Source organism: Cetorhinus maximus, chromosome 19, assembly GCF_964194155.1.
Source record: "Cetorhinus maximus chromosome 19, sCetMax3.hap1.1, whole genome shotgun sequence".
Lineage (NCBI taxonomy): Eukaryota > Metazoa > Chordata > Chondrichthyes > Lamniformes > Cetorhinidae > Cetorhinus > Cetorhinus maximus.
The window spans coordinates 12,370,980-12,396,974 of NC_135897.1; the positions used below are offsets into that span (position 1 = coordinate 12,370,980).

General features: G+C 43.1%; 1 protein-coding gene across 5 annotated transcripts in view; it reads left to right on the top strand.

Annotated features, from left to right (window-relative positions):
- farp2 (FERM, RhoGEF and pleckstrin domain protein 2) overlaps window positions 1–25,995 on the top strand; it is a 188,895-nt gene that overhangs the window by 27,490 nt on the left and 135,410 nt on the right. For all 5 annotated transcript variants that reach the window (XR_013579581.1, XM_078563521.1, XM_078563524.1 and 2 more), the window contains exon 2: window positions 16,286–16,390. Coding sequence is in view for 4 of the 5 variants with exons in the window: in XM_078563521.1 (XP_078419647.1) it covers window positions 16,286–16,390 (105 nt within the window). In the remaining variant the exon portion in view is untranslated. The remainder of the gene's footprint in view (window positions 1–16,285; window positions 16,391–25,995) is intronic.

Here is a 25,995-nt window from a genome sequence, read left to right on the forward strand (position 1 = left end):
TTTATTCTTGTATACAACATGTGCAGATTTCTGTTCTTCCTTAAAAAAAAACACTTTTGTAATCTTCAATTTGAAACGTTTTGTCCTCAGGCTGTATGCCTGACATGGAACATATATTGTAAATATCAAGAGTATTGCAATTGTATTGAGACACCTCAGAGTGGAGTATGTTGTATGAAGACAAATTGAACTTTATTGCACTTTCTAATTTCTAAATCAAAATGTTTTGTAATACACTTCTATAAATTTTATGAATAAAGTATATTTTTGGTTTAAAAAAAAGAGTTCTCCCAGGCCTTTGTGCTGAGGGACGCACTAAATCCTGGAGCAGCCGCCGCAAAGGTGCAGTGGGAAAGTTGCTGTCTAAGGCCTTTCAGCCATAGTCCATCAAGGGTCTAGAAAATTTGTAGAACCCCTCAGGCTGACAAGGAATGTACATTGTAAATATCAAGAGTATTGAAATTGTATTGAGGCATCTCAGAATGGAACATGCTGTATGGAGGGAGACAAGTTGAATTTTATTGCACTTTGTGATTTTCAAGTCAATACTTTTTAATGGTACTTTTATAAATTTTATGAACAAGTATATTTTTGGAAAAACCTTAAATGCTTGCTGACATGCTCTTATAGGGGATGTTGAACTAATTGGGTGTTAGTTGTTTTTATTGAAGAACAAGGAATAAAGGCTTTTGAGATTTCCTGGGTTTGTGGAGCCTCAATATTTAGGGCTGGGCGAGCTCCTCTGCAGAAATCACCATGATCGACTGATTCAGCAGTGATGGGATCACTACTGCTTACGTGGCTCAGTGTCAGTAGTGTTTTGGTGGGGCTCGCAGCTTTTCATATCTGCAGTATGGAAGCTGCATTTAAAACAAATAGGTTTGCCAAAGCCTGCTGCCACTATGTGCTTCATTAAAGGGTAACTGACCACTGATTACATGTTCACATTTCTAAAGCTTTTATATTAGTGGTGTGAGATTTATGCCAACACCAAGATCCAGCAGATTGTGGTTTGTACACACCCTGTGCAGTACACTTCTTTGAGAAGTATCTATTTGTGTTGTGCATAATGATACATGGCGAAAGGGCCATGTGTTTTCAGGCTGTAGCCTGTGTCCGTATTACATTAGGCAGTTGAGACATGTTGAGTTGGTGTGAGGTTCCTTATGAGGCATAGACCGATGATTAGTCCTGAAGAAAGCATAATTTTCTTTCTATTAATGAGGACTGTGTGTCCCTGTGTGTGCACATGCACTTGCAAGCTGTCTGTTTGGATTCTGTAGGTGCAAGTGTGTAGTTGTACTGTAATTCTGTCGCGTTGCAGCAAGAGTTGAGTTATCGTGCATTTTGCTCCCTGATTATTAAAGCTTTTATGTGTTCAGTGATTTTTTTTTTGGTCAAATTTCATTTTGCATGCTCAGATGAAGTCAATTTCAAGAGTTATGCAGTTTAATAAATCAATTTTAGTCAAGTGCTTTTAACAGTAAATAGGTGCTTTGCAAGAGTGTATGGAAAATAAAGATCAAAGCTATTTAAATATACCCTTCGAGCAATAATTTTAAGCAGCCAACTGATTGGCATTGTACACTGATCTGCAGGGTGAAAATTTGCTTTGGTGTCCTTTCAGAAGATTATTTCCAGTTGGAGCCTCAAGGTGATGATGTGGCTGCACTGAGGCTGGATGGACCATTCCCCTAAGGTGCATTTTCCCCCAGACATTGAAAGCTAAGCTTAAAGTAATATTCCTCCCATCCTCAAAAATGGAATTATTTTGACGCCGGGCACAGATTTTTCTTGGTTCGCTTTCCTTTAGGGGGAGTGAGGATGCAAACAGTTGACTATGAAAGCAGACCACTGGAGCACAGATGTGCTTTAAACACTCTGCTTGATTAAAAACAGTTGAAGTTTGTGTTGTCCACCCTGTAGGTTATTTTTCCCACTCCCAATCCTCTTCCTCCTGTGGATTAGTGCTTCAACTGCCGGGAGCAAAATTTAAAACGCATGACAGCACACATGCTCGGGCTTATAGAACATCATGTCATGAATGTGGATGGGAGGATCAGTGTGACTTCAATGAAAGATTGAGCTTGTGCCTGAATTAGTGTACGAGGCCTTTTTGAGATCTGCCAGAAAACACTTCCCATTCACTCGGTGTTTTTCTATGTCACTTGTATGAGTTCAACCTACTCTACATTCTTAAAGTAGTTGTTTTACCAGAAAGTAAGACTCTGTGACTTTACAGAGGAACTATTCCTGTTTGAGCATCATGGGAAAAGTTGAACCTCGTTTTGACATGCAAATTCTGAGTCTGAGTGCAGGGAGATTGGCAAGTCCTTTGCGATGTAACAGTGATGTTATCTGCCTGGTATCTTAGACTCTTCTCATGTGACTTTGCACACGATCAGGAAAAGTTGATTTTAGATTTGTGAAATGTATGTAGTTCTGTTCTGTTTCAAATCTCAAATTTTGCTCAGCCCTACAAACCCACTCCCAACCCGAAGCCTGCAGTCCTAAAACTCTGACCTCCTTCAGCACCCCCCTTCCTTTGCCCCACCATTGATGGCCGCGCATTCAGTCTCTTAGGTTATAAGCTCAGGAATTCCCTCCCTAAACCTCTTGGCCTCTAAACCTTGCTCCTCCTTGAAGCTGCTTTTCAAAACCTCTTCTTTCATGACTCAACGTCGTCTCCTTTGGCTCTGCTAATTTATGTTTGATAATGTTGATGCTAAGTGTTTTGGGATGTTTTACTATGTTAAAGGTACTATAGAAATACAAATTGTTATAATTGATGGCAATTAATTAATGAGAGGAAGATTACCAACACTAGCATAGACTTGTTTGTCGGAAACCTAAGGCATTTTTACCAGGCAGGCTTATATGTTGCAAGATTGGTGTTGCTAAGGACCTAGTGAAAGACATTTTTATTGTAGTTATTTAGTAAAAAATAGCAGGAGATTATGTTCCAACACTGGATTAGAATTAAACACAGTGGAGCAAAGGGATCAGCCTACGATCTGGAAATGCTGGAAAATACTCAACAGGTTTGACTACATCTGCGGAGAGAGAATTAGAGTTGATGTTTCAGGTTGATGACTTTTCATTAGAACTGAAAAAAGTTTGAAATGTTTGAGCAAAGGGTGGGTGAAAAAAGGACAAGAAGGTCTTTGATAGGGTGGAAACAGGAGAGATTGAATGACAAAAGAGTTAGTCTAACAGGGCCAAATGGAATGGTGAAAGGGCAGGAAAAGAAACAAATAGTATGCCTAGAGCAGATGTGTGCTGCCTGAAAGCAAAAAGAAAAACTGAAACCTGCAAAGAAAAGGAAACAAAATGGGGGCAGAGATTACAGTCTGAAATTTTTGAACTCAAGCGTTGAGTCCAGAAGTGCCGAATTAGAAGATGAGCTGCTGTTCCTGAATCTTGTGTTGGGCTTCACTGGAGCAGTGCGCCTACCCTAGAGACATTGTTTGTTTCTTTTCTTACCCCATTGCCATTTTCTTTGGCCCCGGAAAACTCAAAACATTTCTAAGCTTCCCCAGTCCTGACGAAAGTTCATCAACCTGATACGTTAGCACTGTTTCCCACTCCACAAATGCTGCTAAGTCTGCTGAGTATTTGCAGCATTTTCTGTTTAAATTGAGCACTGTCAGACTAAGCAAAATATTTTGGCAGTCCACAAATACAGCCTTAAATGATTTGGGGCTGAAGTTTGTGAAAATGGATAGTGTGGGGGATGGTCATGAGGTGGTCTGCTCATTTTGGCTCAGGAACTACTGGGCAGATTAGGGGAGGGTGAGGGGCTGTCTACGTGTTTAAACTTGCTTCAGCAGAAATTCCACCGTTAATCCCTGAATTTAGTGTTATCAAAGAAATGTTACCATTGAATTCTCACTGATTTGTTGGAGCTAAGTTCCACCGTTAATTAAAAGGCAGTGCCTTAATGGCATGTTATGTGAACTGTGGCTGCTGTCCAGCACAGTGCTTCACCCGTCAGATATTCTTGGTGTATGTAGCTTCAGGCTGGACAATTCTGTCACATTTGCTGTAGATGAAGATAGTGGATTGAGAAGGTGCACATTCGCTGGCTTTTTTTTCTCAGGGATCTCTTGGCCAGCTGAGCTTTCTGTTTCTCCTCAGCTCTTGCAATGCTCCTCTAAACAGTTAGCTTCCAGAGGTCACGGCCATCAGTGTCTGTGTCCGCCATTTTCATATCTCTCTTGCAGATGTCCTTGTAGTGGAGGTCAAGACCCAGTCGCCAGTTCACTGTACAGAAAGTGTTTGGGTATATGTCATCCATCCAATGAGCACGGCTGAGCCAACATGGAGGCTGTTGCCTTAGCAGTGAGTATATGCTAATGGGATAGCATGCTCCAGGAATTCTGAGTTGGTGATCCTGTCCTACCAAGTGATGACAAGGATATCTGAAGCAGCGGTGGCAGCTGTTCAGCCTTTTCTCCTTTCTAACATATGTTTACCAGGTCTCTCCACTGTAGAGGAGTACACTGAGGACACAGGCTTGGTAGACTTGCAGTTTGGTATTCTCAGTCAGGTTACTGTTGCTCCACACTTATTCAGCGTAGAGATGGCAGCTGCAGCTTTTGTGATGCATGTGTTAATTTCAGCAACAAGTGAGAGATTGTTGGTGATTGTGGAACCGAGATATGTGAAGCTAGCAATAATCTCCAGCATCACATGGTCAATGCTGGTAGTATGGCAACATCCTGGACCATGACATTTGTCTTCCTGATGCTGATGGTCAAAGCGAACTCTCACAGGTGTGAGACATTCTGTCTATTTGCTGCTGAAGGTGTTCTTCAGTATGGAATGCTAGGTTTTTATTCATTCGCGGGATGTGGGCGTTGCTGGCTGGCCAGCATTTATTGCCTATCCCTAGTTGCCCTTGAGAAGGTGGAGGTGAGCTGCCTCCTTGAACTGCTGCAGTCCATGTGGTGCAGGTACACCCATAGTGCTGTTCTGGGATTGGAGTGCTAGTACAGGCATCATCATCAGAGAGCAACTCTGAGGACTTGGGCGCACCTTTTCCTTGGATCTCTGACAGGCAAGTCAGTTCTGGTATCTAAGCACCACGTTTTGTAGATGAGTTAAAGCCATATGACAGTGCCAAAGAGTGTCAGTGTAAGAATGCAACTCTGTTTAACTCCACTGTGTTCTTAAAGGGTTCCGATGTTGCTGCATAATAGCTGACCTTACCCACCATGATGTCATGGAAAGAGGAGATCACACTGAGCAGCTTCACCGAGCAGCCAGTTTTCTCCAGTTTAAATAGACTGCCTCTGCTCACATGATTGAATGCCTTTGTGAGATCGATGAAGGCAATATATAGTGGCCTCCTTTGTTCACTGCATTTTTCTTGCTGCTGCACTGAAGACCATGTGATTGCCTGTTTACTGTCCATGAACACGGAGTCCCAGGTTTCATGCAATGCCCCTACCCTAGCTAGATAAAGGGCTGTAACTTCCAAACTCCAGGGTGTCGTATTGGGGCGTACCCCAAAAGAGCGTTGGGGACCCCTCTGGAGGTTCACAGGTATGGTTTGAACGACAATTACCTGGAAGTGCAAACTTCCCCATGACAATTGCCCTGCACTGGGAACCATCCGAAAATGTGATTTTAAATTGCAAATTTCGGATGGTTCCAGCTGGGTTACATTGATAGTGACCAAGAAAAAGTTGGAAGAACTAAAACCTCTTCTAACTTCTGGGTAACTGTTGCAGAGACCCACATCGAACCCAGCCATTCCCCACCTCCCTGACTACTCCCACATTCCCCCTCTCCCACGGGACTTCTCACCAAGCACCCCCCCCCCCCTGCAAACACTCCTCCCACCCCAAAGGGACTACACCCCCCTGGCAGGAACTCCACAATCAGGATTTCCCCCACTCCCATGGAGACTTGAGACTCCCCCTGCCAGATTCAACTCCTCTCTCTCTCACACACACACACACACACACACACACACACCCCCCCCCGATCCATCTGCCCTAAGGCCCTCTCACCTAAGGCACCCTCCAAGGCCCGAAATGACACACACACCCCCACAAACCCCCAAGGTCTGGCCCGACAACCCCCACCCCACAAGTCCTGACCCGATCTCTTTTCTCTATCCCCCAAATCCTATCCACCTAGCTTGTTAGGGACCTTTAAACCCAGCTGGACCTTTCAACTTACCTGGTTTACAGCAGCTGCTGCTGTAAAAAGGGGGCATGGCTTCCTTCCCTTCGACTGAGCAGCCCTTCAATGCTAGGCCCGGGGGGCATGCTGCAGTACTCTGATCTCGCCTGGCCTGAGTCGGAAGGTTGGACGAGATAGGATCGCCTGCATTTCAGGGTAAGTACTTTCGAGCGGAGTGGCAATTCAACTCAATTGCCACTCCATCAGAAATTACAGCCCAATGTCACCAAGGAGGAGCATGTAGATGAGATGATAATTTGAGGAGGCCAAGGATAAATCCTTGTGGGGAGGTGTTGTGAAGGTCATGGCCTGGGAGTGGGAAGAGGATCCATTGCAGGCGATTCTCTGGTTATGAGTGGATAGGTAAGATGCCACTGGGTATGGGTGTCTGCACTCAGCTTGGACCCTGGAGGCGGACATTGTGGTCAACTGTCAAACCTTGCAGACGGGACAGGAGGATAGGGAAGGATAGTTTACCATGGTCACATTTGTGAATTTGATAAGAGCTGTTTCAGTACATGGCTGAGGCAGAAACCTGATTAGAGAAGCTCATACATGGAATTACAGGCAAGATGGGCATGGATTTGGGAAGCAACATGTTTGAGGAGGAGGTTGGCAATGAAGTGGTAATTTGCAGGTTCAGCAGGGTTGAGGGGGGTGAGCTGCTGGTTATAACGTGCAGTTGTTATTTGGATATGAACTAAGTGCCTCTGAAATTGGTAGTGAGTCAGTGGCATAAAATGAGGCTTCTTTGCATTGTTGGGAAGATACCGTTTGTAATACTGAGCAAATAGTAGCAGTGAGGGTTGCTTTGGGTTCGTGCTGTGTGTACAGGAGAAGACTGTGCCAGATTATATGAGTTAAGCCAGCTGGTTGGAGGATCAAACCTCAGGCTTACAGTCACCCTCTTGTGTGTGGTAAGAAAATACTTGTATTGTGATGTGGAGAGAAACTATTTTGGAAGATAGATCATTTCAGGATTTAGACTGGTTTGCAAGTTGCCCTGACGTCTGTAGAATGGTTCTGTCAGTAAAGCTGCTTGGCAGAGAGGAGGGAAATATAGCAGCTTGGACTGTCTTTAGCTATCTGTTGTCCAGATTAGTATCATCTTCACAGATGTATGTTGCAGCAATATTCAAACTCCTGGTTGGCTGCAATCTGGTAATAGGTTAATGTTATACTGGAAGTCAGGGTGACCATGGACAGAGAAAGGAGGTGGATTCTGCGCCATATAATCTAGGGCTGCCTTGACCAATGCTCGGCCTGCAGGCTGGATGTGAGGACTGATGGAACATCTGTGGCTTTACCCAAACTATTGTCCTACTTAATCTCTACTTGTTTTTACTTTTGATATTTGCTATTCATCTTTGTGTACATTTTTCCTACATAGTTCTTTCCCCTTATTTTCTTGTCTGATTTTTGGTGGATCCTGTAATCACCACCACCCCCCCTCACTTCTCATTCATGTTATTTTTAACCCATGCATGGACGCCTCCCATCTGCCTCCATACCCTGATTGCATTATTTGTGAGTTTGTCATTTGGAGATTGTTATTAGTTACATGATTGTGTGAGGTGTTCTGAGTTCTTTTCTATCTAAAACTTGTGACTGAAGGGTTGTTTAGAGACTGACTTTGTGTTCTGATAAAGGGGGTATAGTTAGCTGGTGCTGGGTGGTTGCAGAATCCTGTTGCCTCTTTATTGTGCCTCTTTTCTGCTACACCATCTCAAGTTGAGAATGTAAACCTGAGTTCTTGTTTGTGAACTCACAGTGCTATTGGTTTCTTGACTTTCTACTTGTGCATCCGAGAAGTGGATTTTTTTCTCTGGCTGTACTTCTCTAGTGTGAAAGCTCTTTAATGTAAATGCTACTAAACAGAATCTTTAAAACATCTGTGCATGCAGGAAGCAGTTCCCAATATAAATGGGCCATTAAAGCCATCTGGAGAATATTTGTGTGTCTAGCTGGGGAGCGGGCATTCCAACCTATCATAAACACATGTATTTGAGTGGTCTAAAAAAGATTTTACCCTCATTATTCTATGTAGCACAAACAAACGAACATAACCGTCCTACCAAGTAAACTTTTATTAAAGGGCAGTGACATTCTTCTGAATTTTAACTAAAGCCTGGTATGTAAAAGCATCAGAGATGAAAGTCATGGTTCCTGCTCTTTGGAGCTGCTGGTCAGCTTTCACTTTGATGTGGAAGATAGAGCATTGGGGATGGTAGGAGAGTGTGGGTGGTGGTTTGAAATGGGCCACTATTGGCAACTTATGGTGTGGCTGTTTTCTGGAATGAGTGGGGCTTTAAATGAGAAGGCCCTCGCTTTCTAAGAATACATATTACATTTCTATATTGAGAAATCTGTTTCCAAGACTTTAATCAAATTGGACAATGGTTTAATTTCAATCTTGGACAAGTATAATTTACAAGATCTAATTTTGCATGCACAAGCAAAGTTCTGGGAGTTGCATTCTTTTATTTCCATTTTGTAGGTTGGGTAGGGAATGGGATCAGCATAGTTGTACAACAATTAATGAGAGCTGGAATTCAAGGTGTATTTGCAAACACCACAAAGATATTATTTGCAAATCTGGATTACTGACAAGCAGCTTCCCATCTGGTCAAACCCTAACTTTCCTACGAACAGCCAAGTCCCAACTATTATCCTGGGGATTGAACTTGATGAATTTTGGTCTCATGCTGGCCCAAATTCCGACATTATCGGGGGCACTTTATTTGAGGATCTGCTTTTAATCATCAGTTTTTTTTTCCCCCTGAACTGCTGTTTACTGGCTAAGATAAATCGCAGAGTGACTGTACATTTCCTGGATGCTGGCTCAGCCTTGCATAACCGGCAGAGCCTGATGGTAGAGTGCTGTTGGATGAAATTCACAAACCAAATCTGCTGGGACTACGTCTGCTTATGTTCCATTTTTGACGGTGTTGACATTCAAAAAAAATGTGAATTGTTTCAAGTTGTTGCAGCCCAGCTACCCCTGGTAAAGGGAGAACAACAGCCCAAATATCCATGTGAAAGACTGATGGGCAAAACTCCTAGTTCCAATTTATGCATGCAGTTTCAGGTTTTATAGAATCAGCTTCACGCATAGCAGTTTGACAGCAGCTTCTTCATGCAGAACTTGTCTGCACCATGTGTTGAGGATTGGTTTTCTTGTGCATACTTAAATTGGGTTTTAACATAGTCTTCTCTTAAATTATCAACTGTCTTTGAAATGTAGCCATTTAGTACAGTGACCATTTACAGACTAAAGCAGCCAATATATTTACTTGTGTTTGAGTAGTGGTTTTTGTACATTTGGGTCAAATTGAATAGTTAACTTAGCAAGTCTTATACTTGTTTGATGACTCACCTTCACATTTTAAGCCTGAACTGTAACACTAATGGGCAAGCCGTGAATAGATGTTTTCAATCTCCATTTAAGTGTCCCACCCCAGAGCATCAAATTAAATATAAAAGTACCTAAAGAGGGGCAAAATTACATAATGTCCCTGTGTGGTCACCCCATCTAAAATTCTGGAGTCTGAACTTCCTGGGTGTCTACAATATTGCCTGGAGGTCACCGTCCCATGTGGTGAGTTCAGCAACATCAAAGGAACATCTACAGAAATAAACAGCTGAAATCAAATCAACATTAGTGAGAGAAAGAAAGATGGATTCTTGTGTGGCCATCAGATGAGAAGCTAGGATACAGTTTAGATTCCTGTAGTAGCCGAATCCTTCTCTGATGCCTAGAGTCTAGGCTTCTGTGCAGAATGACTTGAGTAAGATTCTGGAGGGCCCACACCTGTGGGGCTATTCCCCAGACATCAGAGATATTGCGTGTTAGAGTCAACAGCAAAACCAAAGCACTCTGGTTAATTATTTAACAAGCAGTAGATTGGAGACTACTATATCTGGTGCAAACTACAGTGTGTACATTAAAAATATTTCGTGCTTGAAAAATTAATCTCTCATATCTGTACTTGCACTTAAGTGATTTATAAGTGGTATTTGGTAGCTGATGAGAAATAGCATCAATCTCACTGGTCTTGTAAAAGTTAAAATGTTAAAGAATAACAATCCTTTGGTTCGGGGGTTGGGGATGGTGGGGAACTCCTGAGAAAGTGGCATTCTGCAGTGATGACTCTGTTTTGGGGCAGACATAGAGTTGTATAGGGATGGTGAGTATTTATATTAACCTGCTGGACATGCCACTGTAACAGCTGAGGCCTGTAGTCTGAGAAATAAGCTGAAGAGTGTGCACAAGTACTGGGTATAGGACTTAGTCTCCTCCCCAGAAACACCATTAGCATTGCCAAGAGTGTTAAGTGTGTAAGAGTTTGGAAATGGCACTGATAATGGAGCAGGGAAATAGAAACAGATGGGCAACAAATTCCTTTGATGTAAAAAGCAGGCACTGTTGTGTGTATCACTAATGTGTGCTAAATACAAAATTGTCTTGGCACTAGATGATGTAGTGTGGATCTGGCATTTTTTTATTCTTTAATGGGATGTGGGCATCACTGGCTAGGCCAGCATTTATTGCCCATCCCTAATTGCCCTTGAGAAAATGGTGGTGAACTACTTTCTTGAACTGCTGCAGTCCATGTGGTGTAGGTACACCCACAGTGCTGTTAGGGAGGGAAACTCTTTAGAGTTATCAACAGTCACAGATTGCAACTCTTTCGAGTACAATCACAGTTCTTGGTTTCCGGGAGTGGGACATGAACCCACAACCCTCTGATTCAAAGGCGAGGGTGCTATGAACTGAGCCACAGCTGACACCTCATAGGGAGGGAGTTGCAGGATTTTTACTTGGCGATAGTGAAGGAATGGCAATTTAATCCCAAGTCAGGATGGTGTGTGGCTTGGAGGGGAACTTGCAGGTGGTGGTGTTTCCATACATCTGCCCTTGTCCTTTTAGGTGGTAGAGCTGATGGTTTGGAGGGTGCTATTGAAGGAGCCGTGGTGAGTTGCTGCAGTTTATTTTGTAGATTGTGTACACTGTTGCTACTGTGCGTCAGTGGTGGAGGGAGTGAATGTTGAAGGTGATGGATGGGATACCAATCAAGCGGGCTGCTTTGTCCTGGATGGTATCCATCTTGAATGTTGTTGGAGCTGCACTCATCCAGGCAAGTGGAGATTATTTCATTGCACTCCTGACTTGTGCCTTGTAGATGGTGGACAGACCTTGGGGAGTTATGAGGTGGGTTACGCACTGCAGAACTCCCAGTTTCTGACATGCCCTTGTAGTCACAGTATTTATATGCCTGGTTCACTTCCGTTTCTGGTCAGTGATAAGCCCCAGGATGTTGGTGGTGCTGTTTGCTTCTCTGCGGTTGTCTCATCCAAGATGTTAAAAGAATTAACTCGTTAAGCAAGTGTATATTTGATCCAAAGGATATTAGGTAGTTTCTTGCCATACTGCCTCTGCATTCCCAAGGTAGCACATTTCCAGCCTCCCTCAGTGTTGCTCTGGGCCTGCCCCAAGGATCTGCAAGGGTTATTGATGAAAAAAATCAGGGAATAATACAATGCAGGTCGTGTTCATTCAGCCCATTATGCCCGGGTCAGCTCTTTGAAAGATTATCCAATTAAGACACACTCCCCGCACCCCCCCCCAATCCCTTCCTATACAATTTTTTTCCCTGTCAAGGATTTATCCAATACCCTTTCAAAAGTTACCATTGAATCTGCCTCTACCGCCCTTTCAGGCAGTGCCTTCCAGATCACAACTCACTGCATAATTTCAGCACGCAACGCGCCCCCCCCCCCCCCCACCACAGCATGTCGCCCCTTGTTCTTTTACCAATTACCTTAAACATGTACCCTCTGGTTACTAATCTTCATGCCGCTGGAAAATTTCTCCTTGTTTACTCTATAAAACATGTAATCATTTTTGAAGATCCCTATCAAATCTGCTGTTATACAGCTTTTCTAGTCTCCCCATGTAACTAAATTCTTTAATCCCTGGCTCCAGACATCCTCTCCTAGGCCTTGATATCTTTCCTAAGGTGTGACACCCTGAATTGGCCACAATATGTCAGCTGAGGCCTAATTGGTATTTTGTAAAGATTTGGCATAACTTCCTTGCTTTTGTGCTCTCCCTCTACTATTAGCCTCCTCAACTTGTCCTGCCACCTTCAAAGATTTGTGTACATTCACCCCTCCCCAGGTTTCTGCTCCCGCAACCCTTTATAATCGAGGCATGGCTCAGTTGGTAGCACACTCGCCTGAGTCACAAGGTTCTGGGTTCAAGCCCCACTCACCCCCTTTCTGCATCTCCTGGAATGTTCATTTACTTGTGGACGAGGCAATTGCCATTGATAAGCTTATTGTGAATGATTACATTAAAACCCTGACCTTGGAAACCTGGCTGATGAATGGTGTCACTCACACACTTGAAGCTTCCCCATTTGGCGGTGCTGGTGGTGTGGCTCTTATCGTTAAATCACACTTTGGTCTGTCTTCTTTAACTCCTGTGCCACCTCTCCTGCTTTAAGCGTCTCACCTTGTTCCACCCCCATAGCTCTGATTTAAAATCTTTGTTCTCTGCCACCCACCCAAGTGCCTCGCCAAATTTTATATCCAGATATCTGGACTGCTTTCCTCTCTCAACCTCTACGAGTGATAACTTTTGGCCTGTGTTTTCAACCTCCATCTCAGTTCACCATGTTTTCTCTCCTCGAGTTCATTGCCATCCTATTCTTCATTAACCTGTTCCGCCATATGAAACTCCCTTACTCATATTTCTCTCTATCTTTCCATCTCCTGAGGCCTCCCCGCTTCCATTGTATCAATCGCCAACAAGGTCACCTCTGATCATTTCTCTGTATCATTCAGCACTCTCATCGCCTTCTCCCAACCCCACTTTATTCTGTGCCTGCCCTGAAAGGCCTCTTTCTCCTCTTCCCTGCACCCGCCCACCCCAAATCACTTATAACTATGCTTTCAAATTTCTGATGGTCGAGCCTTTCGCCCTCCGTTTCATGGCATTTTTGCAGATACCCATTTGCTTATCTATCCCCTCACGTCCACATTTGCCCTATTCTCCATTAAAATCATTACGCTCTGTCAACCTGATTGTTCCCCCAGTACAGTTCTCATCTCCACTCCTTAAGTTAAGGGGATGCAGACTTGAATGTTTTTGGCAGACCACTGCACAGGGCATTGGTGAGACCATACCTAGAGTACTGTATATAGTTTTGGCCTCCTTACTTGAGGAAGGATATATTTGCATTGGAAGCAGTTCAGAGAAGGTTCACTAGTTGATTCCAGGGAAGAGGGGGTTGTCTTATGAGGAAAGGTTGAGCAGGTTAGGCCTATACTCATTGGTGTTTAGAAGAATGAGAGGTGATTCTATTGAAACATAAGTTTCTGAGGGGGCTTCATAGGATAGATGCTGAGAGGATATTTTCCCTCATGGGGAAATCTACAACTAGGGGGCATATTTCAAAATAAGGGATCTCCCATTTAAGACTGAGGTGAGGAGGAGTTTCTTTGAGGGTCATTATTCTTTAGAATTCTCTTCCACAGAGAGCAATGGAGGTTGGGTCATTGAATATATTCAAGGCTGAATAGGTTTTTGATCTACAAGTGAGTTCAGGTCCTTGGAGGGACAGGCAGAAAAATGGAATTAAGGCCACAATCAGATCAGCCATGATCTAATTGAATGGTGGAGCAGGCTTGAGGGACTGAATGGCCAACTCCTCCTGGTTCTTACGATCTTATTGGATCTGTATCTTCTCTCCCTTTCTCAAAGCACACTGGGTAAACTTTCCCCACTGGACACACATTTTTGTCTAGTATTCTCCTTTCTTCCCTCGTACCCTCTTCAAAGTCAGCTTGTTCATGAGATCCATCTCCTGGCCCATATGACAATGACATTAATGCTTCCCTCTTCTCAGGTACTGTCTTCCTCCTCTTCAAATCTAACATTGCTACCATTCTCAAAAACATATTCTTGATCCCTCTGTCCTTGCAAACTGCCACCTGATCTCAAACCTTACCTTCCCACCCCCTCCACCTTGAATGGCTTTTTGCCTCTCAAATCCACGCCCATCTTTCTCTCAACTTCATGTTTGAATCCCTCCAATCAGATTTCCACTGCAGTACTGAAAAGGCTCTTATCAGATTTACAGATGTGACTGTGACCGCTGTTTCTCAGCATTCTTGACTTGTTTGTCCTCTTTGGCAGTGCCATCTTCCTCCAGTGCCTTGCTTCTGTCATCCAGCTGGGTAGGACTGCCTCATTTTAGTTGCACAGTGGCTTCTCATCTTGCTCCTAAACCATTACCATTATAGTTTCCCAAAGATCTTTTCTTGCACACACCCCCACCCCCCACCCCACCCCTCCCCGCCCACTCCCCTCGCCCATTCCTCCTCTCTGCTGTCTCGCAGTGACATCTCAGTGATACCAGCTCTATGTCCCTACCATGACATTTGACATCTCTGGTGTGTCTAATTAGTCACACTGCTAGTCCAACACCGAGTACTGGATGAGCGGAAATTTCCTCCAACCAATTATTGGAAAGACTGAAGCCATTGTTTTTTTATCTCTATCATCAACTATGTTCCTTAACTACCAACTGCATTCCTCTCCCTGGCAAGTATCTGAGGCTGAACCAGCCCTTTCACCACCTTGGTGTCATATTTGACACTGAGCTGAGTTTCAGATCCAATATCCTCTCCAAAGTTAAGACCAGCTACTCCTAGCTCCATAATGTTGCCTATCTGTACCCCTGCATCAGCTCATCTGCTGTTGTAACTCTCAACCACACCCTGTTTCTTCCAGACTTCTCTATTCCAATACTTACTTGACCAGCCTTCTATCTCCCAGCCTATATAAACTTAAGCTCACCTGGAACTCTGCTGCCTGTACCAAGTATGATGAAAGTATAATAATTTTCATAATATTTTTCTGGTTTATTGTGAAGTAGGTTTATGGGTGATTATAGTTGGGTCTACCTGTGTGATTTAATTACATTTGGAGTCTAGTAGACTGCAAGCTTGAAATCATCCAAATAAGCTAGGTATAAAAATGTGCTTGACATGCTAATGAGTAAACATGGATTCTGGCTTAGCATGTATGGTGTGAAGGGAATTTGCATTTTTAGATAAATGAAGGGATTGTTGGATTTCAAAGGGATGTTAGTCTGTTTACAACTAGCCAAATAAGCAAGGTTAAGGATTGCATTTATTTTTCCCAAAGGTTACTGATAATATTGGCAATGTGAAAGTTTTTATATTATGAGGAAGATACAGTTTCAAAGACATATGGAACAATAGAATTTACATATTAATAAGAAAGATACATATATAAAGGAGAATGAAAGGCTATGTTGAGGGTCATGTAAGATCTATGTGAAACAACCTTCAAGAAGCCTCAAGCCATTCGTGCATAAGTCTGTTATGTAAAGTAACTGAAGTTGGAGACACCCATTTGGAATTCCACTGTCAAGTGGGTATTGTGTTAACTTGCTGGTTCTGTTTTAAATCTAAAATCTATTTTGGACTGTTGCCTTAAGGGGGGTGTAATTAGGAGTCAGGTCAATTAGGAATTTTAGGTTTTGTTATGGTAGTAAGTAATTGTAGTCTTCTGTATGTGCTTGAAATCTTTTATTTTGTTAATAAATATTTTACTTTCATTTTTAAAAAATCTCAAGGTTTTGGTGGACTCATTATTTCTGAATTCAGTGCACATATCTTTTCATAATAAATATAAATTGCAAAACCGTTGTGATAGTGCAACCAAGTTTCTCTTGTGGATTTGGTTCACCTGGCACACGTCATCTGTCACGTCATAACACAAGTAATGTTCACTCATTACCCCTGTGCTTGCTGACTGCTGGTCCGGGAACACTTTTGACTTTTGAAATCCTCATCTGCGATTTCAAATTCCTCCGTGGCCTTCCTTTCCCGATCTCTGTAACCTCCTTCTGCTCTATTGTGGCTTGGTACTACATTTTATTTGAAAGCACTCCTCTGAAATGCCTGGGTATGTTTCACTATTAAAAAGCGATATCTAAATGCAAGTTGTTGTGATGGGATTTTACTTGTGCTGATGTCTGTGATTCTCCTTCCTCAGCAAAAAGCCTATGGTCAGGCTCTGATGGATGAAATCTGCCACCGTCTCAACCTTGTCGAGAATGATTACTTTGGGCTGGAGTTTCGCAACAGCCAGGGGAATGAGGTATGTAGTCTAGACAGTTCTGTGCTCTGCTGACAACAGTCAAAATCTCAATTCAGCAAATGTTTTGTCATTGCAGCTGTACAAAGAGGGTCAGCTGTGCAGAGATTGGGAAAATCATTTGGCCAACTGAGTACATTGACTGAGCAAGACTCCTTTCCCCAAGTTCATAAGACTGTGTCTAATACGCCATCACCTGAGTGCGTAGGCCTGTAGGACTCCTTCACCTGAGTGCACATATTCTTTAGAAGAACCCAGTGCTTGATCTTGCAAATTGGGCATTTTGCCTAACTGTTGGCCTTGTTTGTTGTGGAGGTGGATCCAGAGCATTGCATGACATACGTGCATGCCAAATATTTTACTCCTGTCTTTCTCTGTTTTGTTCCTCTCCATTTGTTCATCCCTCTCCCTTCTGATGACATTGAAAAATCATTGAGAGGAATTTTGGAATCCTTTCATAGAGTAGCTGGAGATGGAAATAAGGTGAGTTTAACCAGTAGATCTGTTAAGATATTTGATTATTTAAATATCCCAATTAATATTCTTGATTTAAGATGATTTCTGATCAGATTTACTGGTTTTCACCCCAGCTCTGAAGCAATGTTGGATCTAGCTTTAGGAAATGAACTAGAGGTCAAATTTAAAATGAGGCGTAGAACAACTACTTGTATTTATACAGTGTCTTTAGCACAGTAAAATGTCTAAGGTACTTCACAGGAATGTGATCAAACAAAATTTGATACCAAGCTCCATAAGGGGACAGTGGACAGATAATCAAAAGTTTGGTCAAAGAAGTAGTGTCTTAATGGAGGCGAGCCCTGTGCGAGTCTTAGGTGGCCATTTATTACTGTATGTAGAAGTTTGCTGTGTCACCCTGTCACCTGTGGTTTCCTGTTTTGATTATCTCAGAGTTGGCATAATTTCTCTGAGTTTGCTTGCAAAATTGGCCACTGGCTTCCCCTTGTTTTTGGTTGCCTTTCCCAGGAATTTGTGTGGGAAGGGCTTGATGTTGTGTAGAAGTTATATCATGCCAGCGGCCCAGCTGGCCTCACTAGCTCTTTTCATGTACCAGGCAACACTTTGATCAGCCTACTTTAGCATCAATAGTGGGTAAGTTTCTAGAATACATAACAGGTAAAATGAATATTTCCCTTAGACAGGTATGGGTTGATTAAAGTCCCAGCCAAATTTGTAAGGGGTTGAAGGATATGGATTGAATTTTGTGTGCATGGCTTTTCTGAAGGCGTTTGAGTTGCAACCCACAAGGTTTGTTAATTTAAACTAAGATGTGCATAGTTGAAGGGAATGTGGCAGATGGATAGAGAGTTGGTTAAAAGGCAGAAAAGAGAGTTATGGCTTTTTGAATTTTGAACTGGAGGGTTGTAATTAGTGGTGTACCACATAAGTCAATGTTGCTCTTAACATGCATAACCTGGGTTTCTGAATAGGGGGCACAATGCCAAAATTTGCATACTGTACAGGAGCAGGGCAGGATTCACAATGAGTACTTTGCCTACCTCTTCACTAAGTAGAAGGATGATGCAGACATTCTAGTTAATGAGGTAGAGTGTGAAACATTAGATACAATAAGCATAGTGAGAGAGGAAGTACTGAAGCGACTGACATCCTTGAAAGTAGATAAGTCACCAGAGGTGGATAGATTGTATCCTAGGCTGTTAAAGGAAGCCAGGGGGAGGAAATAGCGGATCCTCTGAAGATCATGTTCCAATCCTCACTAGATACAGATGAGTTACCAGAGGATTGGAGGTCTGCAAATGTTGTACCATTATTTAGATAGGCCAGAAAATTATAAACCGGCCAGTCTCACTTCAGTGGTGGGCAAATTATTGGAATCAATTCTGAGGCACAGAATAATCACCAGGTTGACCAGGGACAGTCAGCATGGATTTGTTAGGGTGTCTTACTAACGTAATAGAATTTTTTGAGTAAGTTACAAGGAGGGTAGTGCAGTGGATGTTGTCTACATGGATTTTAGTAAGTCATTTGACAAGGACAACGTGACTGGTCAGAAAAGTGAGATCCCATGGGATACAGGGGAAGGTGGCAAGTTGGATCCAAAATTGGCTAAGTGATGAGAAACAAAGGGTAATGGTCGATGGATGATTTTGTGAATGGGAAAACGGTTTCCAGTAATGTTCCTCAGGGTTCAGTGTTGGGGCCCTTGCTGTTTGTTGTATATATTAATGATTCAGACATAAATGTGAGAGGTATGATTGGCAAAGTTGCAGGTGACACAGTAATTGGCTGTGTGCTTGATGGTGAAGAGGATAGCCATTGTCTCCAAAATGATATTAATCGTTTTGTTGAGTGGGCAGAAAAGTGGCAAATGTAGTTCAGTCCAGAAAAGTGTGAGGTAATGCATTCGGGGAGGGCAAACAAAGTAAGGGAATACTCAATAAATGGGAGGATAATGAGAGGGGCTGAGGAAGTGAGACACCTTGGAGATCATGTCAACAGGTCCCTGAACGTGGCAGGACAGGTGGATAAGGTGGTAAAGAAAGCGTATTGGCTGAGGCACTGAATACAAAAGCAGGGGTGTAATGCTGGAACTGTATAAAATGCTGGTTAGGCCACGGCTGGAATTTTGTGTACAGTTCTGGTCACCACACTACAGGAAGGACATAATTGCACTGGAGAGAGTACAGAGGAGATTTACAAGAATGCTGCCAGGGCTTGAAAATTGCAGCTTTGAGGAGGGATTGGATAGGCTATGGTTGTTTTCCTTAGAACAGAGGAGGCCGAGGGGTGACCTAATTGAGATGTACAAAATTATGAGGGGCCCAGATAGGGTAGACAGGAAAGGCTTGTTTCCCCTAATTGAGGGGTCAGTTATCAGGGCATAGATTTAAGGTAAAAACAAAAACAGAATTACCTGGAAAAACTCAGCAGGTCTGGCGGCATCGGTGGAGAAGAAATCAGTCAACGTTTCGAGTCTTCATGACCCTTCGGCAGAACTGAAGCATAGTTAGGAGAAAGATGAAATATAAGCTGGTTTAAGGTGGGGGGGTGGGGGGAGAGAGAGAAGTTGAGGGTGTGGTGATTGTGGAGATAAGCAAGCAGTGATAGGAGCAGATAATCAAAAGCTGTCACAGACAAAAGGATCAAAGAGGTGTTGAAGGTGGTGATATTGTCTATGAAAGGTGCTAATTAAGAATGGAAGACAGGACACTCAAGGTACAGCTCTAGTGGGGGTGGGGTGGAAAGACTAACAAAGTTTTAGTTTCAGATTTAAAAATAATGGAAATAGGTGGGAAAAGAAGAATCTATATAAATTATTGGAAAAAAAAAGGGGAGGGGGGAGAAACGGGATGGGGGGGTGGGGGGTGGAGTTTAAGATCTAAAGTTGTTGAATTCAATATTCAGCCCGGAAGGCTGTAAAGTGCCTAGTCGGAAGATGAGGTGCTGTTCCTCCAGTTTGCGTTGGGCTTCACTGGAACAATGCAGCAAGCCAAGGACAGACATGTGGGCAAGAGAACAGGGTGGAGTGTTAAAATGGCAAGCGACAGGGAGGTTTGGGTCATTCTTGTGGACAGACCGCAGGTGTTCTGCAAAGCGGTCGCCCAGTTTGCGTTTGGTCTCTCCAATGTAGAGGAGACCGCATTGGGAGCAACAAATGCAGTAGACTAAGTTAGGGGAAATGCAAGTGAAATGCTGCTTCACTTGAAAGGAGTGTTTGGGCCCTTGGACGTGAGGAGAGAGGAAGTGAAGGGGCAGGTGTTGCATCTTCTGTGTGGGCATGGGGAGGTGCCATAGGTGGGGGTTGAGGAGTAGGGGGTGATGGAGGAGTGGACCAGGGTGTCCCGGAGGGAACGATCCCTACGGAATGCCGTCGGGGGGGTGAAGGGAAGATGTGTTTGGTGGTGGCATCATGCTGGAGTTGGCGGAAATGGCGGAGGATGATCCTTTGAATGCGGAGGCTGGTGGGGTGATAAGTGAGGACAAGGGGGACCCTATCATGTTTCTGGGAAGGAGGAGAAGGCGTGAGGGAGGATGCGCGGGATATGGGCCGGACACGGTTGAGGGCCCTGTCAACGACCGTGGATGGAAAACCTCGGTTAAGGAAGAAGGAGGACATGTCAGAGGAGCTGTTTTTGAAGGTAGCGTCATCAGAACAGATGCAACAGAGGCGAAGGAACTGAGAGAATGGGATGGAGTCTTTACAAGAAGCGGGGTGTGAGGAGCTGTAGTCGAGGTAGCTGTGGGAGTCGGTAGGCTTGTAATGGATATTGGTGGACAGTCTATCATCAGAAATTGAGACAGAGAGGTCAAGGAAGGGAAGAGAAGTGTCAGAGATGGACCATGTGAAGATGATGGAGGGGTGGAGATTGGAAACAAAATTAATAAATTTTTCCAGGTCCCGACGAGAGCATGATGCAGCACCGAAGTAATCATCGATGTACCGGAGAAAGAGTTGTGGGAGGGGGCCGGAGTAGGACTGGAACAAGGAATATTCCACATACCCCATAAAGAGACAGGCATAGCTGGGGCCCATGCGGGTACCCATAGCCACACCTTTTATTTGGAGGAAGTGAGAGGAGTTAAAGGAGAAATTGTTCAGTGTGAGAACAAGTTCAGCCAGACGGAGGAGAGTAGTGGTGGATGGGGATTGTTCGGGCCTCTGTTCAAGGAAGAAGCTAAGGGCCCTCAGACCATCCTGGTTGGGGATGGAGGTGTAGAGGGATTGGATATCCATGGTGAAGAGGAAGCGGTTGGGGCCAGGGAACTGGAAATTGTTGATGTGACATAAGGTGTCAGAGGAATCACGGATGTAGGTGGGAAGGGACTGGACAAGGGGAGAGAGAATGGAGTCAAGATAACGAGAAATGAGTTCCGTGGGGCAGGAACAGGCACTGGTACTTTTACCACTGTGTGTGTCAGTAACTCGGGATAATTTTGTGATCATAAGAACAGAGGAAGAGATTAAGAGATTTTTTTTTATAAAGAGTGTTGTTAGGACATGGACTGTCCTAGCACAAACTCAACCCATACTAACTTTTAAAAGGAAGGGGATAAATATCTGTTAAAGAAAAAAAGTTAAAAAGATGTGGGAGAGAGCAGGGAAACAAGACTAAGTAGCTAGATTGTTCAGGGAGGCAGCACAGAGGGCGATATGCTGAATGGGGCAGGAGCAAGGCGATATGATTAAATCAATATTTTCGATAGGGAGCTGACATAGATATGATCGAATGAATTGCCTTTTTCTGTGTTGTAAAAGTTAAGAGTTTAACTTGTCGCTTCTTTCATACTTTGCTTCTGGATGCGATCTGCAGGATTTCCTCTCATCATCGCTCCAGTGCATTGTTATGATTCTAGGCCGGACCCCGGGAAGTTGGGGGGAGTTCTGGTTAGGGATCAATAACGTTTTGTTCAAAGCAGATGAAGGTTGAGATTTCAGACACCTGCTTTTGGAATAAAGCCACAACATTCCACAGTTTTGAACAAACAAAAACAAACTTTACTCTACAAGCTCAGAAAAATGAAACAACTTACAATATGTATCTTATACTCTGACATTTAGGGTAAGCATGAGGTTCATGTGAATTAACGGACAAACTGTGGCCAGACACACCACACTAAATGAGTAACAAACAGATTCCATAGATTTCTCAACACCCCCATTCAGACTTTAGTCCCACTATGAGTCAGCTAATCTCATTGAAACTTTGTCTTACTCACGAGGGTTTCCAGTCTGCACATTTGAAGATTGGGCCTTGGAATTCTTGCCAAATGTTGCTCCCACTCGGGCGAATTTAACAATGGCCTACTTCGCAGGGTTTCAGCCTTGCCTTCCGAGATTCCTTCTCCTAGGATTCCCCAGTACACTCAACTCTAGTTTACAAGCACACTTTCAGATCAATGGCTGTTCCAAGCAGAACACCACTGCTCCAAAGGGGTGCCTTTGGCCCAACGGTCCTCTTTACTTAAAGTCTGCTCCCCGCAGCTCTTTCTTTAACGTAACTTAACTGGGACCTGTTTCTGTCCCTTTTTCAGTGACACTTCTTGGCTTGGAGACTCCCCGAAACTGACTGCCTCACAAAGAGATGTTCACTGACTCTTGAACTGACCTGTTGACCTATCAAAACATTCCCAAAGGGCCCTTGTCACTAGGCAGGAACCAATGTTACAGGCATTGGAACACCCTGTGCCTTAATTGTTACAATCTCCACAGATCAATGGATTTCATGACAGCATTCTCAGTAGATAGAGGGGACACCAAATTCAACAAATGAAAATAGGCAATCTGCCAATGCTGGATAATTGAAAATGCTGCCAGGTCGGTCAGTATCTGAAAGAAAATGAACCTGTAGATTTCCCATTTATTCTATTTGGTACGACATTTAAAACTTTTTTCACTGAGGTTTTCAACCAATTTCCATCTTTTAAGATGACAGGCCATCAGGCTCATCTGTGCTTACCTATCCATGGAATGGCACATCCACTGGTATTACCTGTCCTAGTGACAGTAGTGTTAACATGAGACCCATCGAGTCTGCTCCGCCACTCAATGAGATCATGGCTGCTCTGATAATCCTGAACTTCACTTTCCTGCCTTTTCCCCATAACCCTTGATTCCCTCACTGATTAAAAACCTGCCTGTCTCTGCCTTGTGTTTATCTCTCCTGTCCCTCTGTCTATGTTCTACCAGTGGTACCATTGTTTGACCCCTCTCTACCTTTGCACACAAAATATCTTTTGATGTTGAAGATGACCTATAATGGGCCTTCAAGTGGAACTCTTTTGCTAGTCTCCATTTCTTTTTCTAAAGCAGTGAGACACTAGGGCTTACTTAATGCATAGGCACAGGAGGAGGCCACTCAGGCTATGGTTTCACACCATTCAGTTACACCATGGCTGATCTGTATCCCAACTTTATTTCCCCACCTTTATTCCATATTTCCTGATACCTTTACCTAACAAAAGTCTATCGATCTCAGTCTTGAATTTTTCAATTTACTGAGCATCGACAGCCTTTGAGGGCAAGTTCCAGATTTGCATGATCCTTTCTATGAAAACATACTCGCTGATTTCACTATTAACTGGCCTATCTCCAATTTTGAGATTATGTTCTCTACATTCCCTCCACCAGAGTGAATAATTTCTCTATTTACCCCACCGAATCATTTTAAATATCTTGAATTGTCATTGATTAAAAATAGCATAACTGTTCCAACTCCACTCTATGTTGTGATAGATTTTATTCAGTGGTTAAGAAATTAAAGGGAAGGTAAAAGATTTAAGGGCAGTAAATCGAAACAAATGATAAAACTTAAAGCTCAAGAATTTTATCTTTAAACGGAGCAGGTTTAATGGACCGAATGGCCTATTCTGGCTTCTATTTCATCTAATTAGTACAATGTATTGAAGGAAAAGTCCCACGTAAGCTGATACAGTTTAAGCAGTATTTCAACTTAACTGCTGTACAGCTCAAATTCCCACATTTGAAACAGTAAAGTTTAAAAATGGACTGCTGGGGTTTTATATGTCCACAGGATATAGAATGGCAATTTCACACCCACCAGTACTGTTCAGTGAAATCCTTGTGACATGATTGTTAAACTATAAAAAGTGTTTGTATGTGTGTGTGTTTTTTCTTGTAATTGCCGCAGACAAAATACTTTAGCTTTCCAAACACACACTTTCCTCTCCTATGCCATTTGTTTACAATGAGCAGAATAGTTTGTTTATAGAAGTTACAAATATTGAGATATTAGCTGTGCTGTTTTGGAGATTATTGGGCACAGAATTTAAACAAAGCAAATATGATCAGAATGAGAAGGACTTAAAATTCTAGTTTATTTTTAATCTCTAATGTTACTGTGTGTAGTAATGGGGCTAATACTGGATGTGCCTGAATGAGTGGTAACTGGTGCTGGTACATCCTCAGTGGGAAATGACTTAAATGTTGACGCGGGACTTTCGATGTCTACTATCAGAGTTTACTCCCCAACCAGACAGATGAGCACACTCTCACATCACTAATGCAGATCCGAGTTTTGACTGACCCCCACCACCCTCCAGTCAGTTAATGAGACATCTTTTCAGCTCAAGTTTTCTGATGGAATATACTATCAGTATTTGGATTACAACAATCTCCCTGTAAAGTCCAAAGTGACAGTTTTAAAGAAAAATGTAAATGACTTTTTCTGTGAATAATAGTGGATCTTTTGCTGTTGGTGCTGATAATGCTAAATTGGCTAATGATCTTCTTGTGGGGTAGTACTCTGACCTTGTGTGGGGTAGAGCTTTGTAACCATGTATCATGCTAAGGTGAAGTTCTGTACCTTTAGGATCATAACATCTAATTAAACATGCCACATGTCAATAAGGGTTTAATTATTTCTTTGCCAGGAATGATTGGAATGCTTACTCACTTCAGGCTGCAGCTCAAAAGAACCTACTTTTGTAATAAATTGTGCTGTTGGAGTGCCATTAAAAATGCTGTATGCTAATGGAGGAATGGCTTGGTTCAACAGCAAATGTCATCTGCTGATTAAATAATACAGGATTTTGCAACCTAGCTATTATTTTTAAACTCTGGGGAGAGAGGAGAAGGACTCTCCTTCACATTCTGTTCTCCACCTTCACCTCATCCAGGCACCATGCCCTTTTTCCCACTTCCCTGCAACTTTGTACTCCATCCTCAAGCTTCTCACCCCTGTCCTACCAAACCCCCAGCCTAAGTCACATCTCACGGCTCTCCTTATCCCATTGCTAATTATCTCTACTTTTCCCTGGACCAGCACTGCTGATCATCTCCTGCCATCACCTATTCTCACTGTTCATGCACTCTATATCTATTATCTATATGCATTGATGTGTATAAAATTACCACTATGGGTTATATCGGGCCAACACAGGAAATTTCAAGGAGGCTACCTGTCACACTGTCAGGATACTGCTCTTTCATCAAATCCATTTCAGGCATCAGTGTCTTGGTGGTTTGATATTGAGTCTGGGAACTGCTCACTCCAGTTGGAGTGAGAGAGTGTTGACAGTGTGGAACAGATTTTTAGTGAAGCACAGATTGCAATCTGATTCAGAGACTTCAACAGTGGTTCACGAATGGACTTGCAGGTAGGAGAAGGGTGCTTTTACGAACATCCGAGCATATTAAATAGGAGGAAAAGTAGGCCATTTGGCCTCTCCGCCATTCAGTAAGACCATGGCTGATCTGTTTGTGTTTGTTGTTCCACATTCCCATTTACCCCCGATAACCTTTGATTCCCTTGCCTAACAAGAATCTATCTACCTCTGCCTTAAAAATATTCAATGACTCCGCTTGCCATGCCTTCTGAGGGAAAGAGTTCCAAAGTCGCACAAGTCTCTGAGAGAAAAGAATTTCTCCTCATTTCTGTCCTATAAGGGCAACCCTTAATTTTAAAACAGTGTCCCCTGGTTCTGGACTCACCCACAAGAGGAAACCCCCTTTCCACGTCCTTTCCATGTCAAGACCATTCAGGATCTTATATACTTAAATCAATTCACCCCTCACTCTACTAGGCTCCAGTGGAAACAAGCCCAGTCTGTCTAACCTTTCCTCATAAGGCACCCCATCTCATTCCAGGTATCAATTTAGTAAACCTCCT